This window comes from Xyrauchen texanus, chromosome 12 (genome assembly GCF_025860055.1).
Source record: "Xyrauchen texanus isolate HMW12.3.18 chromosome 12, RBS_HiC_50CHRs, whole genome shotgun sequence".
Classification (NCBI taxonomy): domain Eukaryota; kingdom Metazoa; phylum Chordata; class Actinopteri; order Cypriniformes; family Catostomidae; genus Xyrauchen; species Xyrauchen texanus.
The window spans coordinates 5,762,461-5,783,854 of NC_068287.1; the positions used below are offsets into that span (position 1 = coordinate 5,762,461).

The window sequence follows — 21,394 nt, forward strand, 5'->3', positions numbered from 1 at the left end:
GCATAAGCTTCCAAAGTCATATCCACTGACCACAGGTATACACAAGCACGAAACAATACCAACACAGTTCACACTGTGCTTCCAAAACCACATAAGTCTCCACTATTAAAGTTTTTGCCATGTTCAATATTTATAAAATTGGATTGTTTTTGAAATCTCCTCTTAATCATTTTTTTGACAAACGTTCAACATATTGCTTGGTATTTCCACAGAAGAGGTTCTTCTATTCTTCTGAAGTTTCAATATGTATTTCCTTCTTTTTGGACTGATTATATGTGGAAAACATGGTTGAGACACAATAGTCAGACTTCGGCAATTGACTTTCACATTCCCTCGGAAACACTCGTCATAAGGAACAGTTTTCTGCTTTAAAATCTTCTTGGGATGCTCTAGGAGCACTTGAGACAAGCATCAGCTACATACTTTCCTTCTCAAGGACCTGAGTTCTTCCTGTTATCTAGTCATCTGAAGTGTTTGTGCAAGGTAGGTTAGTTCCAGTGACATCTCTACACGCATATTTCAATTGGTGTCGCCCCTATGATGCGACCGCTGTTGCCATTGTTGTCCCGGGTGATGCGCTCATAGCCTCCAGTGGAAGAAGGAGGGCTGTTTGTAGACGTTGAGGAGTAGTGTGCTGTCACCGGCTCCATGACGATGCCCCCTTTAGCTACCACACATCCTGTCGACAAGCTCTGCTGCTTCAAGCGGTCCACCAACTCATCTTCTGAAGAAGAAGAGGAGCTAAGCTCAGCCTGACATCCATTTATGACAGTGCCACTGTTGTCTTTACTGGAGCAAGGGTGGGTTGTGTTGCCGTTCTTTGTGTCGAGCATCCAGCAGTGATTGAAGTAGCTAAAGACCTCCTTGACGGAGCATCGGTGGTCCTGCTCAATAGATAGCAGGCAGCAGAACATGCAGAGTGCCTCGTCTGTGAAACGGTGCCACTGTGATGGGACGGATCTCGTCCGCATCCGTCGCTGCTGCCAGCGCACAAACTCTTTGTAGAAAGTGTCAGATGGCAGCGCCTTTTCCCAGGGAAAGTTTCCGGTGAGCATGCAGAAAAGAAGCACACCAAAAGCCCAGACATCTGTGCTGTAGTCTACAAACAGGCCCTCTTGCCGCCCGGGGTCGCACAGTTCTGGCGCTGTATACGGAATGGTTCCGCTCACCCGCTTCATTGGAGAGCCGGCACGGCGTGTCATGCCAAAGTCTGACAGTTTCACCTTCCGGCACTCCTTGTCAAAGATGAGGACGTTCTCCGGCTTTATATCACGGTGTACCAACTTCTTGCAGTGCAGGTAATCCAGAGCAATCGCCACCTGGTGCACGCAACGCTTGGCCACACTCTCAGGCAATCCTACCTATGCACAGAAGAGCGGAGAGAATACGGAATTAGATGTGAAACCGACATACCATGTGGTTACATAATGGACATTATCAGAAATCAAACAAATCCAAAGCATTTTAAGCCCCCGCAACAGAAAACCTGTTCAGCCATAAACTGAAGTCTTTTTGTAGCTCAGCAATAAGATAAAAGGAGACAGAAAGTCTTCGTTAATTTTCACGTGACATTCCCAAGTGGATAAATCTGAAAACTCTGTCTTTGTGTTGTTGTGCGGACAGGTAAGATGAAGATATCTGAAAATGATGACGTATTTGTTGTCCGTCAAAGCAATCCATTCAACCCCAAAACACTCAAGATGGTGGCCCACATTGTAGTGCCGTTATTGTCCCTGTAATTCACTTTGAGAGCATTTAAAAAAGGAAATGTATTGTTTCTCTTTAAACTGTATCGGTGCAGTGTTTTGGGAAGTGGGGGCATGTCTAAGTCAACGGCTCAGTCTTGTAGAAGTTAGAATGGCTAAAATCACTTACAGCACTTCAATGCTTCTATTTAAGAAAGAAACAATTGCTCATACATATAAGAATTCGTGCACTATTTCTATTAACATGTCTATATACATGTAGGTTTTCCAGCGAAGCTCACGTTCTCTCACCTGTGGAGGAATGATGTCGAAGAGATCACCTGCCAGCGCATATTCTTGAGCAAAGATGTAGTATTCATCGGTTTCAAAGGCAATACCAAACATGCTGATGATGAAAGGACAGGGTGACAGGTAGAGTGAGATGCTGTACTCTCGCAGGAAACTCTTCGGCTTGGTGGTTTTCTTCCGCAAGAATTTCAGGGCCATTTTCGTGCCTGGGGGGGAGAAGGGAGTGGTACAGGTTAACATAGCCTGGCCTTTAAAGCATTCATGATTAGTCTGCCTCGCCACTTACAAAGGGCTAATGGACTTCTTGCAAGATCTGAACGTGCTCTTTTAAATGTCACAGCGAGACAATGTTCCATGTCAGGTCATGTATCAATGTGGGAGATCAGTTTCTCAAGGAACGTGTCTGTGTGACTAATCAATTCTGAAGACAGATTTAAAGAAATTGCACTTTTTTGCTCAAGGAAAGTATTAGGCCCAAAACAAATATACATGTGTGAATGTACACTTCTAATTATGTGCTTTGATGCATTCCGAAATGTGTCAGACTGCATTTAATTTTCAGCATTGGTGCAAGTGTTGGGTATAATCTACTTACAAAGTAATTAATAACTGAAATCTAATAACTTTTCAAACAGAAAGGCCCTTTTTGCAACTCTGTCCTTTATAGCTTTTTATTTTTTAATATGCATTTATTAAACTGCTTTTATTTGAATGGATGTTTTCTTTGTAAATATGTTTTAAATACATTAACCCTTGTGAATAAAAAATAAATAAACCTGTCAATACAAAAAAAGTTACTCAAGAGGACAAAAATGTCCACGTCAAAAAACTGCCATAATAATATTATACATTAATATTATTTTCCACTTTCAATGAGTTCATTTTTTTAACCAAGATCAGTCCTGATCATAACTACCAAATAATCATTAATTATCAGGATTTTAACCCTTTAAATACCAGTTTGTTTACAAAATGCCACTGCTGTTTTACACACACACACACACTCACACACACACACACACACACACACACACACACACACACACACACACACACAATTTTAGCTGCATCATTTATTCAGTTGGCCTGCAGTGCTCTATAATACAGCTAATATAAAATAGGAAAAAAGCATGTATTTGCTCCTTAGGCTAAACATGAGAAATGGTGCCATCTGGTGGAGAATATCATTTTTCGTTTACATTTTGAAGCAAGGGCTCCAGAATGAATGCATAATATCATATAATTGATGATTTATGCTTTACTAGCACTGGGATCAAATATTGCCGTTTTACTGGGTTTCAGTGGGGACATTTCTGAGTGTAACTACTTTGTGTACACCATGTATTATAGATGTATTATAGTAACAAAGTTTGAAATATCAAAATTCCCCCCAAAATAAACACCTTTAGAAAAGATGTATGTGGCATTAGCACAGCCAAAAAACTAAAATGACAAAGACACAAATGTCCCAAAGGTTGTACAAGGGTTAAGTAACTGTCACATCACCATTCTATAATAAACTATGACAGTACACTGCTCAACATTTTAAATCGCAATGTTTATAAAACATTCAAATCAGTTCATGTGGGGAGTTTGAACTACTCATAATGCTTACAGAGTTAATTTTGCATGATAACCATAAAATGTTATGTTCAAAACAATGTAAAGAATGCAAAAACCATTAGAAAAGCAGAAAAAACTGCACACTCGAGGGGCTATTGACCTGTTTCATTGACGTCACATTTTCCCCGCAGCTGCCATATTTGTGGCCATAAGCAGGAGGAAGTGCTGCAGGGCAGATTTTATATTCCCAGCGGGTGTAATATGGAAGCAAAAACACATGAGGTCATATTGTAGTTTGGTTATTTTTTCTGAATTCCATATATGACAGTTTAATTAAATGTAATCATAATGGTGTCTATTCAAATGAACTCATTAAAACATCAAATGAAAATAGAAACATAACATTGCATTCTTTGTCAAATGAAGTGCTGCAGAACAGAACATCACAAATGTAAGATCTTGCTTTAATACATTATGATATTTATTACAGTAAACATTACATTAATATACAGTAGTAATATATTGTTGTCTTTTTTCCCCATTTCACCCGTCCGTTTAAATCTAGCTTTTATTTTGCCGTTTCAGTATTTGTTTGTTTTTTGACAGTAGTTTCTCACCTCCAGATAAGCAGTTTGCTACATAGACCAGTGTGATTATGAAAACCCAAAATGCTGTCTTATAATTAAAAAAATATATAGTCTGTATGTGCTCTGTACTTCATAGCGCTTCATAGGGCATTTATTTTGAAGCATGTGTAGCCGTTGTTAGTAATTGCCGTTGGCATAATGACAGGGCGGGTCTATTTCGCATGATTTAGTTGGACTATAAAAGCAGCGCGGTAGCGTCTTTGGGATGTGCGTCTCATCGTCACGAGTGACGTTATCCATTGCCGGCGTGTTACGGAAGTGTTTTGTCAGGTAAGGAGCGGGAGTTGTGGCTGTACTTCTACGTGTTGATATTGAGTAAAGTTTTATTTACTTATCTGGCTCCTTTCCCCTATAGTGTGGACTGAGGACTCCGGTGACACAGTATAGCGACGTGCGTTGCAATAAGATGTTTTAGTGTTCTGAGTTGAATCATCGGTGTACCGCAAGTTTAAACCGAGTGCAAGACGTTGCAGTGGGCTTTCTGATTGTGGCTGCTCTCTGTCGTTAGTGCTGCTTTCTTTGTTGCTGTTCTGATTGTTTGGGATTTGGCGGATGCATCCTCGCATGACGACGCTCGAAGCGTGCTGAATCTCACTCAGCAGGGTGCTGTAGATCGTCAGATCGACGGCGCCTTGCCTGTGATCAGTGCTTCGCGTGCTGTGGTGTGGCGTTTGCCGATATTACGTCGCGCGTTCGAAGCTGGACACTTTTAAGCGTCTGCTGGGGTGGCCGCCTGGTGTGTCGCAGATTCGGCAACCTAACTTTCTTTTCCTCCACAAATCCACGAAACGGTTTGACCATTCACTAGCCAATGTCAAGATGGAAAGTCTTTTTGTGTTTTAATGTTTCCTTTTATTTCTTTATTTTTGGTTCTTTATGATGTCCATGAATGAAATCTGGTACAATTGAAATGGTTGATTCATTCTTGTGCATCTATTTTCTTTATTATTTGTGCTAGCCAAGTTCTGTGACCCTGTCTATTTAACGTCCTGAGTTTGGTTGGCCTTCAATGTGTATTTTTCTTTTTTTTTGTCTTTTCTTCTGTCAACACGGTCATGTTGTTGTTATCATTATTATTTTCTCGTGGGTTATTTGAGTTTGTTTGGGTCTGGGTAAATACTGCTGATCCAGTATTTTAAATTGTTCATTAAGTAATTTAGCTTTGACCCAGTTTGTGCATTTACTTAGTTGTGAATTATGATTGCATGTTTTTTTCTTTGGAGGACCAAGTTTTAGGAAAATACGTGTGTATGTTTAACTGGTATTTTTGCTCTCTCTCCAGGGGGTCGGGGACCCAGATCTAAGTGTGTGTGTGTGTGTGGACGAGCCTTCCTCTCTGTTGGTGGCGGTCTCCTCTTCCGCGTGCGGTGGTTCACATTTGGGGTGCAGTGTGAGTGCACGTGTGGTTGCCGTGGTTTCTTGAGGATAGGCAAGTGGTTCCCAGCCCTGGAGCAGGTGTAGCTGTGTGTGTGTGATATCCCTAATTTTACTTGACTATTGGTACATGCTGTTCAATATTTGTTAATAAAATTATATTTTTTGTACTACGCCTCTGTTTCTGATCCTGACTCAGCCGTAACCGAACCTGTGTGCTTTAACTCATTCTGAAAGGCGATTCCCTAGTAATGTTGCCGCTGGGGTGGCGTAGTCGAGCATGTTAGAGGTGTAAATCTGTGGTTCAGTTTACACTCCCCCTGTAAAATCATAGAGCTGCCACACATGCAGCACATGCACATGCATTTTATTAAATGGCAGCCTTTTGCTGTATAATATTCACAGTAGGACTCATCATAATTTTAATTAGATTATTTGTGCATTCAAATATTTATTTTCATCCCTAATGTCAAATTCTGTGATACCAACTGTGTTTTGGTATTGGCAGAATAGTGTGTACCATTCACACACTATGCTGATTCTGGTTGATTCTCATTTCCTCGCTCCTCCATCCTCAAGCCCATGGCCAATTCTCTAAATGCACCACGAGACAAGGACCGAGGAAGCACTGTAGCATCCTATGCGGAAGCCTTTCTGGCCAAAGCATCAGATGCATGCATAAATTCTTCTCCACCTTCACATCTGACACAACAGTTTTAATTAATGTTTCACTTTTGCAGTTTGAATACCATTCACACACCATTCAAAACACTTTACATTCTTTCTAAAACACTGTAAATCATGCAACAAGTGCCTGGCTCATTTGTCTGCAATGTAGTGCGGGTCCCAGGCAAACTTCATAAAATTTTTTGCCTACACACTTAATTAGTTTTTTTAGACTATTTGATAGACACAGTGAGTTTCCCTCAAACATCTAAGAAGGAATATGCCACACAATTTGCAAGGAATGCAGCATTAAGGGGACTTTTAGTAGTAAGTTTGTATATACTGTAACTTTTGGCCACCATGTTCTGTATTTAGTCATGAAAACTTTTTTAATGAATTTTTAAAGTATTATAATGGATGTGACAAATTCTTGACATACTGACATTTATGCTGCTGCAACACTACAAGTATAAAGCATTGCTACTACTAAAGACATACACAGACATGCCATGTCAAACATGCTGCTGCTATACAATTAGACACACATAAGACCCCATAAATCAGGTCTAGACAGGTGGTGCTGGGGAGGAGGATGGTTTCAGTGAGAAAACTCTAGCAGCGCACTGCAGAGAGACTAGTTTAGCAGCAAACAACTGAGGCAAGAAAATGTAAGTACTAGATGAGGGAATACTGAAGTTAATTGGCTAACAGATAACATGTCAAAGGACTATCAGCTTGCGCCATGTAGAGTTTCATGACCAAACAAAATAATTTAACTTGCGTATTTCTGCAAATATCACAAAAGCATGAACTAAAAGGAACCCTACAATTACAACTAGAAAGTAATGTTTACCTTTACTACCCTTGTCAGGTTTTGGAACAGAATAATCCAAATGTAGATGGTTACGAACACAAAAGTTGGCTTTAAGAAAAACTCAAAAACAAAAACAGGCATAAAGCAAAATACAAAATTGAAAGAAAAGCCAGACAGATGAGAAACCACAAGGAAGGATCTAACAAAAAATAACAAACACAAGGGGAATGTAAAGAGGGTGAAATCAGGAGGGGAAGGAGAAGGGCAGGTGAGGCAAATAAACAGATAATGAGGGAAATGAGGGGGTGGAGCCAGGGACCAAGATAGCACACATACATCTCTCAGATATCTGTTTTTAGATCTTTTCATCTGGAAAGCATCACAATCTAATAATCATCTGCCAAACATCTCTAAAAAATCCTATTTATAAACATTCTAAATCATAAACTGAATGTCTTAAAGACACATTGCAGATGAGCAAACAACCTAAAAAATATGTCTTCCAGATGTAAACAAACACACATCAAATAGATGTCTGGGTGATGTGCGTGTGCTTTCAGGGGAACGAAAAGGACAGAAACAAGCAGGGCAGGGAACACAGCAGAAGAAAAACAACACAATATAAAAATAGTCAGGATCCTGCCACTAAATTGAAAAACAAGACTAGGCAGAGATGGCAGACAAGGCTGACAACACTATCCATTTTTTATTATTTTTTGCTGGTAAAGACATTATTGCTTTGAAAGGCATCCTATAACATATCTGACAGTGAGCAGAACCAATATCCTGTTTATGTTCATGTCATGATGGCATATGAAATGAGTTCTGCTGAAGCAAGCAGGATTATGGATTACTGGAACTGCCACCGAAGTGCACTGCAGCGTCAATCCTCTGAGTATGGCTGGTACTTGGTGTGAATAATAAATGAGGTGTAGACTGATGGGGCTTTGGATGCAGACAGATGGTGTGTTTTGCATCTCTTTGAAATCTGAGGGATACACAAGTCAAACGGAGGCTTTTCTCATGATGCAAAGCATCAATACTCTTCTAAAGAAAAGTGTGAACATGCCATTTACATCAGATCTAATGGATGTCCTGAAAGAGGTAAATTATTGTATCTGGGGCAGATGGTCTGTGTTTAGGTATGCCTTCATGAATTGTGTACGGTTTTCTAAGAACATGAATTGTAATAGCCAGGGGTGGGGGACTTCCGGTTATGGAGCGGCACTGAGTGGGAGAGTGGTCTCACTACGATTTATTACAATAAATAATTGATTTTACAGTTTAAAGCTCTTGCATTGCTTACAGAGAATAATTCAGAAAAGAATGATACCAAAAATGGCGAAAAGTAAAGTGAAGAATGTGGATAAATCTGAAATAGACAAGGAGTTACCTGAGGCTCGGGAGGAGGCAGAGCTAAAGGCTAACTGCCAGAGTTTAGAGGCAGAGTGTACAGGTGCCGAGAAGACACCACTGAATAAAGTTACAATCATGGAAGATATCTTTCACGTGATTTTTTGCTTAAGGCAGATTTCTTGCACTAAATTTGAATCCGTAATTGCTATGCTAACAGATGTCAAGAACCAAATCGGTGACTGTTCTGATGATTCTGATGAAGAATTTCTCAGTCGGAGGACATGATTACAAAACTCCAAACTACATCCAAATCCTTCGAAGACAGAATAGACAATGACCTGGAAAGCAGAAGATCTGGAAAATCGTACTTGACCATCCAATCTAATTCTGGTGGGTTACTGTACTGGAGAAAGCTGAAGGTAGAGACGGGTGTGGTTTTTTGAAAGCTGGCAACCTGAGGCATTGGGGATGGAACCGCTGCACTCTCCACTGATCATCGAAAGTGCCCACAGAATTGCCAGTTCATGGTCAGACAAGAAAGCACCTCCGCGGGCATTAATAATGAAGAAAACTCTCATATATTTAGTGTTATTATTGGGTATCTCAATTAAGAGCAATAACATATAATTTTTCTACTGATTCTCTTCCAAAATGGATAGAGATTCTCTATCAGAAATTCTCTATTAGACTCTGAGCTTCCTTTCAATCTATACATATATTCTGCCAAAATGTATGTGAGAAAATTTATCGGTTCATTATCACACAATCATATTTTACTAAATAGGATAAATGTATGGGAGGAGGTACGTAAATATCTAGGGGGAAAAGATTCTTTATCAATATTTAGCCCAATATGGGGGAATCAAAATTCCATTCTGGGGCGTAGAGAAACAGGCTTTCAGCTTTGGCTAGGAAAGGATTACAGAAAATTAAGGATTTATACAGTGAGGACATTTTAATGTCATTTGTGGATATAACAGCAAAATTTGAAATTCCATTTTTTTTTTTTTTTTAAATACCTCCAACTCAGGAGTCTCTTACATTCTACTCAAGGACAGAACCTCACGGAACTAGAACCAACTAAACTGGAAAAATATATGTCTAGACAATGTCAGGGCAGAGGTTACATTTCCATTCTGTATGACACGTTAATTTCAGGTTCAAAAGAATCAGCTAGATCTAGATTCACATTATGGAAACAAGACTTGGATTTAGATATAGGTGATGATACATGGGAACAAATATGTGTTGAGGCACAAACCCAGATGGTTAATAGCCATCTGAAATAATTGCAGTATACAATACACAGTATGTTGAGCATTATTCAGTCCCTTTAAAAATGGAGATGTCCAGTGTGTGATCTCTCATTTGCTGTAACTTGTACACCTGATCTATATATATATGTCTACGTACCCCCCTATTTATTTATTTATCTAGTTGTTTTAGTATGAAATTTAGTTTACTTTCCCTCCTTTTGCTGTTTTTGTGGATGGTGTTTTTTTATTTTCTCACGTGTTTTAATCACGTGTACATAAATTCTGTAATAAAAGTGTGGATTTTCCTACCATATGTGCCACAAGTGGGCAAAGAGATCTTCCAATGTTCATTAGGAGGCCATGTCAGCAAGTGAAATCCCTGACTTTTTCAAGCTTTAAGTTCATCTGTTTTTACGAGCTGCATGAATAGGTGGCAGCGTGCCTAAACAAACCTCACAAGCAGCACAGCCACAGAATGAGAACCGCTCACTGAGGAAGCACAACAGAATACATGAAGCTCGGGACATGATTTTCGAAGTTTCCACTACTTTTAATTTGACAGGGTGTCCTAAAAACTCCAGGAACAGGGTTGGGAACCCCTGGTCTAATCGATTATATTGGATTACTTTTAACCCAATTCTATATTTTAAATCACATGCATTTGAGTAGGATAATCTTTTATCATAAAAATACAAATAGGAAGAACATTTATTCCGTTCTTTATTACTAATAAAAAGAACCTAATGCACAAAAAAGTGCATTAAATATTACATGAATGAAATAAGCATTAAATCTAACAGAAATGACATAAAGTTTATGCAGTATGTACAGTATGCAGTATGTATTTTTTTCAGTGCCCATGTTAACAGGTTCGAGCATTCAGACCACACACGGATACAGCACGACAATGCATTGTATGAGAAGTGCAGAAGTAGCAGTGCAGCGATCATTTCCACACGTCTATTTTTGCTGTGCTGCACATGCTAAATTAAAGTGATAGCTCATTATTCGTGGTCAAAATGAACATGGATTGACATGAAAATGTAGCAATTTCACCATAAATGCATTTAATTCAAGTCTACTGTGTTTCACAGTCACCATTCAGCCCTGGTTAAAGAAAAGAAAACCAAAACACACCATTACCAGGAGTTGCAAAAAAGTATATCTAAAGATTTTTTTCATGTGAAATTCACTACACAGCATGTTATATTGTGTGTGGGGGAGGACACTCGCATATCTGACACACATATTTTAACCCTTACTACATAATATTCCATCACCTATTCCTCAACTGAGGTGCATATCTTACTGTTGTAACTTGTAGTGTAAAAGGAGCAAATGCTCAAAATTTTCATCTGTGAGACTATTGCACTTTGAGGTAAGAAAATTAGGATATTGATATGAAAATGATCACAAAATTATTAACAATTTACTGATGTTGCATTGTTAATATGTAATCATGTAATCTATAAAAAAAGTAACTGTATTCCAATTACAAGTTTTTCCAAATGTAATTTAATCCAATTACAAGTACTTTTTATTCTGATTACATAATACATATTATATGTAATCCGTTACCACCCAGCAATGGAGACTCGTTATATTTCTTGTTATATTTCTATTATTTTAAAAATAAGTGCGGAGCTAGGATTGCGCTGTGACTCCGGTTACATTAAAGTGTATCATTCGGAATCTAGGTGTTACGATCCCTTGTTGTCTGCCCCGTGTTTTCTGTTTCACTCATCACTGATCACGCTCCATGTCATGTTTTCCTTGTTGTCCGCCCCGTGTTTCACTGTCCTTGTATAAACTACACTTCCCTTCATTCCTGATCCTCTTCACTGCCGCCTCTGTGTTATTGTCCGCACTTGTTTGTTATTTTGTCATTATTGTGTCTGTTTATTTAAATCCCGCTGTTTGTCCGTGCCGATGTTTACTCTTTGTCACTCGTGTTGGTTCGTGGTAACCCTGCCCTTCGTGGATGTTTTGTCAACCTGTGTTCAGCTGTGTGTATTTTGTGTTTGAGTTTAGTTCTTTTCCCATCGTGGACCTTTCATTTGTTCCTGTGTTTGTATTATTATTATTTGTTTGTGAATAAATCCGCGTTTGGATCCGCACCTCCCGTCTGCCTTCTCCTGACTTCCCATTCATAACACTAGGATGCGCTTAAGAGGTTTCTAAGAAAAACGTATATATAAATATATCATCATAACATCAAATTGCAAAACTTACAGACTCTCAGTATTTAAAAAATCTCAATACATACTGAATTGCCAACTAAATATCATTGTAATTGTCGAATCTGGAGGTCTGTGGCAATTTCCATCCTTAGAAGTCATGCCTAAGATTCTCATGTAATGCTGATTTCAGAGTTGTACAGGTATATGCGCTAAACAGCACGTGAAGATATTAGTTAGTATGTGAGTGAAATGTAATTGTACGAGGTATATCTTGTATTTTGTACTTCAATGTCTTCAATTATATCTAATAAACCAAGTTATGAGTGTTCTTTGTGGAGTACCACATATCACCTACCTCTGATCTTGTGGATGACCAGGTCCACTTTGCCGTAGGTGCCCTTGCCAAGCTCCCTGATCACCTCATAGTATTTGTTGATGTCCACCTTCTCCAAATTATGTGCGGTGATGAGCTGCAGCTCATCCAGGATGTCAATGGAGGAACGGGATGTGTGAGGGGTGGAGCTCATTTTTCCAGAGGGACTGGGCAGTTACCACAACGACGTGATGATTTAGAAATCTGTATGTTGGAAATAGGAAAAGAAAAGAAGATTCTTGATATGGGCACATGTTTAACTAATTGAAATCTTGAAAAATATAACATCTTCAAAATATTTTTTTCTTTAAAAAACCCCCAGAAAGAACAGAAAACATATTCTGACTGAAGAATCACCCTTATAAAAGATCCAAGAAGAGTCATTCCAAGTCTGTCGCTCACTTCGACTTTGTGTCGAAGGAGCGACACTAGGGGCCTCTCTTGAGAGCCTCGCGCATCTCTGAACTTGAGAAAAGGCCAATGAGAAATTAGCAGACATAATTTGCATGTCCCGCCCCCTGACATATGAGTATAAAGGGAGGGAAATGGTCTGTTCATTCAGAAATTTTCTTTGGAGCCGAATGGTTGTGTGAGCAGCGAGCTGCAATTCACAAAACCGTTCACCTCATCTCTAAGAGCATATGCTGTTGGATCTATGGGGCATATCAGCGGCTTTCTCTTTCTCTGCAGCTTTGCCCCTGGGCGCTTCGACAGCACTGTCTAAAAGAGAATTTTTGTAAAAGAGTTTTATTCTCTAAAATAGCAATACACAGCGACGTTGAACGTCCTTTCAAGATGCCCTTCTGCCCCTGTGTAGTTCCTGGATGCGGTTGAGTTCTCTCCACTCCTGACGGTCACAGGCGCTGCCTCGTGTGTCTGGGACGTGATCACACTGAGGCACCGTTTGTGGATGGTTCGTGTTCTCACTGCGAGAACCTTACCATGGCAACGTTGCGGTCGCGGCTTTCCTTCCTAAAAAGGAACGCCACTCCAGCCATCCTCACGTCGCTCCGTCTTCCCACGGGATTGAGGACGACCTGGCGATGGAGGCGATTTGGGGATGGCAGCCGGCTCGGTTTTGCCGGGTACATCTCCACAAACCACCCGCCCCCCGACACGCTCGTTGACTTCCTCCCGGGCTCGGGGTGACAGCGGCTCACATCACAGCCAGTCTGCCTTTCCTCTTTAGCCCCCTGAGTTGGATGATGAGCTTGCCGCTGCATCAGAGAGTGTTCCGGCGTCTGACCTGGAAGACTCGATTGGGCTGCCACCCTCGGGTCAGCACACCCAGTCAGAGGCTGACGCCCAGATAGTTGAAATGCTTGACCGGGCTGCCGTCCTGCAAGTCCACCAGGCCAAGGGACTTAAAGATCTGCACTTGGGTAGTCCTGACCCCGACGTGTTGCAGGAACTGCGCACAGCGACTGACCTCACCCTTAGGGCCACGAAGGTCACAGCGTGGACAATCGGGCAGGCGATGGCCACCCTCATGTTTCAGGAATGACATCAGTGGCTGAACCTGGTCGAGATGCAGGACGTGGACAAAGCACGCTTCCTCAACGCCCCTGTCTCCCAGTTCGGTCTCTTCGGTGACACCGTCGAGGACTTTGTCCAGCAGTTCTCAGTGGTGAAGAAGCAGACGGAGGCCATCTCTCACATCGCCATGCTCCGTCTCATGAACACCCTCCAGGACCCGGAAGGATCCCAAACGTTCCTGAGATGGATGACCCAGAGATCGAGACGTTTGCTCCGGAGCTGGAAAGCAGACCACTCCGTCCCCCCGTGGAGGGCTGGGAGGAGAATCCTCAGTTCAGTTTGTTTTCTTTGCCGCACCCCCTTCGGTCTGCGGTAACCACAGTCTCAATAAAGGAGCAATTTCCTCTTTCTCTGGGTCACCTGGCCCCACAAATGCCGTTCTCACAGCACCCCGGTCTGGACCGCACGCAGAGCTTTAGACGTTCTGAGCAGCTCTTTGTATGCTTTGGTGGACAGCGGAAAGGGAACGCTGTCTCCAAACAGAGGCTTTCCCACTGGGTGGTTGATGCAATAGCATTGGCCTATCACACCCAGGCCGTGCCCGCCCCCTTGCGGGTTCGAGCACACTCGACGAGAAGTGTGGCATCTTCGTGGAAACTGGCCAAAGGCACCTCCTTAGCAGACATATGCAGAGCTGCGGGTTGGGCAACACCCAATACCTTTACGAGATTTTACAATCTCAGGGTTGAGTCGGTTTCATCCTGTGTTTTCTCAGGTCCGAGCCGGTAGAACTCAGTAACGCGGTAACAACTGACCGGGTGTGCCCCTTGCACCTAGTGCCCTTTCCCTCCACTGAGGTAATACCGTGCACTCTTATCCCAGGAGATCCCACTAAATCGGCTCCCTGGACGACTCCTTCCTAGCCCTCAGGTCCGCAAATTCAGCGGAGGAATTCCCCGACCAGACCCACTACGAGTACTCAAATTACTCTGTACTGGAATAGGTGCTCTACAGGTCGGCCCCCGTGTGGACTTGTCCCCCTGTGTGTATTTTCCGTGGTACGGCCTTCTTGTGAGCTGACCTGCGTCAGGCGTCCCGGAGCCATTGAGCAAACGCGAACGGGCGATCGGACTTCTCTAGCTTCATGCCCCGGAAGAGCTGGCGATTCTCTTCCGGGCTCCGACCGACCCGTTGCAGAATGGCCCTCTTCAGGTCAGAGTAAGCCAGGAGGTTTGTCGCCGGCAGTTGTTGTGCCGCGAGTTGAGCTTCCCCGGACAGGAGAGGAATTAGGCGGGCTGCCCACTGTTCGGGTGGCCAGCCCCAGATTTCTGCCGTCCGCTCGAACAAGTCGAGGAAGGCCTCAGGATCATCTGCTGCCCCCATCTTCTGTAACGTGGGCGGGGGTAGCGTAGCGCAGGTGTCCGGGGTCGCGGCTGTAGCCGACGCAGTCTCCTGGCTGAGGAGGCTCCGGATGGCGAGCCGGTCCTCTGCCTGAGCCCGCATGATCTCGAAAAACCGTCGATCTTGGTCCTGGTGGAGCTCAAGCAGGGATTGCTGGTGGCTTTGATGTAACGTCGCGAGGGACTGGAGGACTTCCGCCAGCTGGGAGGACTCTATGGGACGACTTTGCTCCATGCTTGGAGAGTAATTGTCCCGGGTTTCGGCACCAATGTAAAACAGTTAAAGGATGGGCAAGGAGGAGGCGAGAACCGGCTTGTCAACATAAATTATATTTTAATGTAAACTTAAACCAAAAGCACAAACATAAACACACATGACGGACATGCCTGTAATTCTCTCTCTCTCGAACCATCGTCACGGCCGCCTTTATCCCTCGTGCGCCTCATCAGGCCGATTGGGGACCGGGCGTGCGATATTCCGACTGGCCCCGCCCCCTTCCACTCCACATAAATGTATTTACACAGCTGTTGCAAATGCATCAATAATGTTATGAGATTAATATTTTAAATGTAAATTTATGAATATAGAAATATGAAATGAATGAAAATATGAATGAATACTCAACCTATGTTGGGGCATAGTCAAACTTAGACTTTGGGAAACTTTTAATGTTACATGAACTGGTGACATTTTAGTTCAATTCTCGCTCTCTGTGGGGCACATGGCTTTTTGAGTGTGTTACCGCGGATATGTAGTGCGTGTGGAGGCCCACGCTATTCTCAGCAGCATCCATGCACAACTCATCACGTGCCCCACGGAGAGCGAGAACCACATTATAGAGACCACGAGGAGGTTACCCCATGTGACTCTACCCTCCCTAGCAACCGGGCCAATTGGTTGCTTAGGAAGCCTGACTGGAATCACTCAGCACACCCTGGATTTGAACTCATGAATCTTTATATTGTGGAAGGTTTTGTTAGGAAAATATTAATAAACCATTTTATTGCTACATATTGTTGTTTTTCTTTCCTAAGATGAAAATAAAATCATTTGTGACAGGAAAATATGTATAAATGGTGTCAATTTCTGCATTTTCAAAATCTGTGTTTAATCATGATTAACTTAAAAAAAAGGCCATTAATTATATGTATTATCATTTATATAATTAATGATAATATATATAATTAAAATGGATTACAGTATTTAAAGTAAAGTATTAAAAACTACAATGCAAAAAGTGGCATATTATTGAACATAAGTTCACAGCAATCCATTTTGCAAGTGAATTCGTCAATCAGTCTGAGATTAATTATAAGGGCTTGTTCAAGGACACGTCAATGTACCTCTGCATTAGTCAAATGCTTTTGGAACATCTCGGTCGCATCGCTTCATAAACGTGCTGTTTTTGGTCGCTGTGTCAAGTTAAACAAAGTTTGACACGTAGAAAAGCATGTCTTGAGATCCCAGCTTTCAGATTTGTTCTTTGCTTTGTTTGAACACAAGAATGTGTTCTCATCTTGTGCTGTCTGCTCTTGGTCAATGCGGTTTGTTCCACTATGTTCTTTTTTTTTTAATTGAGCTTTATAAAATATTTGTAATAGAAAAATACATGATTTTGTTCTTGGACTGTAAAACTGGTTCTCCCATAGTTGACCATACCATAAAACTATTAACTCTGATTGGGAAATGACATTTACATAAAGCAAAAGTAAAACCATGCTTCAAATGATTCTGTATAGACCTAAAAATGTTATATGAGTCTACGACTGCTTTAACAAACAAGAAGGCTGTAAAACATCTTTATAATTGCACAGTGACATATTTTATGATTCAATAAGTTGCGAGCCATCATGTTATAATCCAGCTGCAGCAGTTCGTGGGGCGAGATATATATAATTATTTCTGTAAAAATATGTATAGTTGTATGTAAATTATTGTAATATATCCCCTGTTTCTGTCGGGTTATAACTTTTTTGTTTTGTCTATTATGTTACTGTTGTTTATTAAGCAATAATAAAAAGAAGAAAAAAAATGTGGAGTTTTGCTTACTGCCCCCTGGAGGGAACATGATTAATTGCGTTAATTTTTTATAATTGATGTAATATAATTAATATCTACTATCTAAATATCTACTTATTTATTATATATTTGTATAATATAAAATATTTAATATTTTTTTAAAAATATTTAAAAACTATTTATATTAGACTGTCGGTAGAACAGACACTATAGGCAGATTAACTATCTATTAATTAGATGTTATTAGTCGATTCTTATAATCTCAAAGCGGTCAAATATCACCTGAATATTTGGAATTAATTAATTGGAAACCACTCAGAAAACCTTAGCAACCTACATCACCGTAGCATTGCACTGGTGAGTTCTGCACAGGCAAGCACAACTCACATTTTCTTCAGTATATGTAAGAATCCAGTGTTGCCTCTTATTATAACTCCAAACATCTGTTTTCACTTGAGTGGAAAAACAACAAATAGTTCATTATGAAAATGAATTCAACTATTTATATTCTGATATTACAGTGGGTACGGAAAGTATTCAGACCCCCTTAAATTTTTCACTCTTTGTTATATTGCAGCCATTTGCTGAAATCATTTAAGTTAATTTTTTTTCCTCATTATTGTACACACAGCACCCCATACTGACAGAAAAAACACAGACTTGTTGACATTTTTGCACATTTATTAAAAAAGAAAAACTGAAATATCAAATGGTCCTAAGTATTCAGACCCTTTGCTGTGACACTCATATATTTAACTCAGGTGCTGTCCATTTCTTCTGATCATCCTTGAGATGGTTCTACACCTTCAATTGAGTCCAGCTGTGTTTGATTATACTGATTGGACTTGATTAGGAAAGCCACACACCTGTCTATATAAGACCTTACAGCTCACAGTGCATGTCAGAGCAAATGAGAATCATGAGGTCAAAGGAACTGCCTGAAGAGCTCAGAGACAGAATTGTGGCAAGGCACAGATCTGGACAAGGTTACAAAAAACATTCTGCTGCCCTTAAGGTTCATAAGAGCACAGTGGCCTCCATAATCCTTAAATGGAAGACGTTTGGGACGACCAGAACCCTTCCTAGAGCTGGCCGTCCAGCCAAACTGAGCTATCGGGGGAGAAGAGCCTTGGTGAGAGAGGTAAAGAAGAACCCAAAGATCACTGTGGCTGAGCTCCAGAGATGCAGTCGGGAGATGGGAGAAAGTTGTAGTAAGTCATCCATCACTGCAGCCATCCACCAGTCGGGGCTTTATGGCAGAGTGGCCTGACGGAAGCCTCTCCTCAGTGCAAGACACATGAAAGCCCGCATGGAGTTTGCTAAAAAACACCTGAAGGACTCCAAGATGGTGATAAATAAGATTCTCTGGTCTGATGAGATCAAGATAGAACTTTTTGGCCTTAATTCTAAGCGGTATGTGAGGAGAAAACCAGGCACTGCTCATCACCTGTCCAATACAGTCTCAACAGTGAAGCATGGTGGTGGCAGCATCATGCTGTGGGGGTGTTTTTCAGCTGCAGGGACAGGACGACTGGTTGCAATCGAGGGAAAGATGAATGCGGCCAAGTACAGGGATATCCTGGACGAAAACCTTCTCCAGAGTGCTCTGGACCTCAGACTGGGCCGAAGGTTCACCTTCCAACAAGACAATGACCCTAAGCACACCGCTAAAATAACGAAGGATTGGCTTCACAACAACTCCGTGACTGTTCTTGAATGGCCCAGCCAGAGCCCTGACTTAAACCCAATTGAGCATCTCTGGAGAGACCTGAAAATGGCTGTCCACCAACGTTTACCATCCAACCTGACAGAACTGGAGAGGATCTGCAAGGAGGAATGGCAGAGGATACCCAAATCCAGATGTGAAAAGGGTGCTTCTACTAAATACTGAACAAAGGGTCTGAATACTTAGGACCATGTGATATTTCAGTTTTTCTTTTTTAATAAATGTGCAAAAATGTCAACAATTCTGTGTTTTTCTGTCAATATGGGGTGCTGTGTGTGCAATAATGAGGAAAAAAAAATGAACTTAAATGATTTTAGCAAATGGCTGCAATATAACAAAGAGTGAAAAATTTAAGGGGGTCTGAATACTTTCCGTACCCACTGTATATTTCATTTTGAGCAGCTGAACGAATGCTCAATGGCAGTATCTGCTTATTTAACAGACTGCTGGTAACATTTGTGAATGATAGTCCTGCCAGTGCTCATTAATAGAAAAGAATGTGTTGAATGAGACAGGATGTAAACACTTCCTGTACATCAACACCATCTGTGGAGATCTGAATGCAAGAGAGAGAGAGAATATGGATTTTCCGGAAAGAGTGTGTTTTTTGGCTACTCATCAAACACTTTTGACCCCCTCGTGTGAACAGTCAGGTTGCACAAATCTGGAAACACACACACAAAGTAGATGAAAGGGAAAGTGTGTCAGGTAATTAGGAACTGTCGATCGGATACAGAAATGAAGAATGAATTGTTCCTAACCAATAAGGAAAAATCATTCATTATTTAATCTCATGTTGCTTTCTGGTGCTTGACAGCCATCGTCATTATGAAATAATCCTCAATTCAGTCATGAAACTATACATGGCACAATCTTATAGGCCCTTTGACAATGTAATGCAATTAAGATGCTCTCTTTGTCTAACATTCAAATTGGCTCAGTTGTTTGCAGGTAAACCTGTTTCATTGTAGCACACTACAAGAGTTTTCTCTCTGAAACCCTCCTCCTCCCCAGCACCAAGGGTCTAGATCTTCTTCAAGGGGATAGTATGTATGTCTAATTGTGCTGCAGCACAATTTGTATGTTCTCGCAATAGCAAGTCTCTCTCTCTCTCTCTCTCTCTCTCTCTCTGCCTGCCTGTCTATCTGTCTGTATCTCTTTCTCTGTCTCTTGTTCCATCTTTAAATCACTAACACTGAAGTTTAAATTCAAACAGTTTCCTGATAACATTTAGCTCTTACAACAATGTTTGACTTTCTATAGATTGTTCTGTGTGGTTGCTAGGCAGTTCATGGATGGATGGATGGATAGATAGATAAGGAAAAACTAAAACAGGTTTGTATAATAACAGTATGATGGCTTTGCCAAAATAATTATAAGCAGTGACTGGATGTCCTTTTTAAAGCAAACCTTTCCAGTGGACCTACACAGAACAACCCACACAGTTTCTCCTCTCCTGAGGAAATGGTGTCATGTTGTAGCCCAGATTGCTTCATGCCGTTCTCCATAACAAATGTGCTGTGCGTGTGCTTTGTTGACCTGTTCTGTTCCTTATCTTACATTCACTGTTTATTTCTCTGGCTCTGCTCCTCCAGCCACTGCTGCAACAGATAAAATGCTAATGGCTGCCAAAAATCCTGTGCTGAGCCATTTAAAGCTAATAATCATTTCAGACAGCTTAATCAATGCTGTGCGACCACTCACAGCCACCACACTGCACATTCTGACAGTAAATATCCATGTATGTCCTATCACTTAAAGGGATAGTTACACCCAAAAATAATTTGCCCTCATGTTGTTTCAAATCTATACGACTTTCTTCAGTAGAACACAAAAGGAGATGTGAGGCATTTTAAGCCACTCCTGTTGTTTATGTGGAGTACAAAAGTTGCCATTTCAATACAAGTTTGTATTTTCAACATGGAAGGCAAATCCATTTGAATGATTCTGTCACCATGGTAATCAAGTAGTGGACAAAAGCAACACAAGCGAAACTGAAAATGGACATGGTACATTGTGTACTTTTGGATAACCATTTGCCATCAGTCTTGGTAATGAATAAGATTTGTCTTGCCCTGAAAACAGAACTACAGTAGGCAGGCTTCAGAGCAGGATTGAAATAGCTATTGGAGTTATGGTTTAATCAGTTTATAAAGGGGTTACATATGTAAGACTGCTGATGGGGTTTGCAGTTGAAATCCCTCTACTATTAATCACAACAGCAAGCACGTGTAGTGAGAGCGCAGAGAAAGTACACATCCAGACTCCGGATCCAGTCTTTAAAACAGACATAGAATATAATGTGATTATTATTTGATGATGATTATTATTATTGTTAATATTATTATTGTTTATATACTGTATGTACTAATACACTGTAGTAGTATATTTCTGTTGCAATTTCTCCCATTATAATGCATCTAGTTAAATTTAGCTTCATTTTTTAGATTACACACGTGTAGATTATGTGTTGCTCAATATGTTTATGACAGCCAGTTGCATCTCAACATTCACTAGGGCTGAAACGATTAGTCAACGTTATCGACATC

General features: G+C 41.0%; 1 protein-coding gene across 1 annotated transcript; it reads right to left on the reverse strand.

Moving 5' to 3' along the window:
- Nucleotides 1–506: 506 nt before the first annotated feature.
- LOC127653326 (serine/threonine-protein kinase SBK1-like) lies at nt 507–12,418 on the reverse strand. The gene is made up of 3 exons (XM_052139978.1): nt 12,206–12,418; nt 1,998–2,200; nt 507–1,361 (listed from the first exon to the last, which is right to left on the reverse strand). The coding sequence occupies exons 1-3, from the start codon at nt 12,375–12,377 to the stop codon at nt 507–509; spliced, it is 1,230 nt and encodes a 409-aa protein (XP_051995938.1). The 5' UTR covers nt 12,378–12,418.
- Between the last annotated feature and the right edge of the window lie 8,976 nt (nt 12,419–21,394).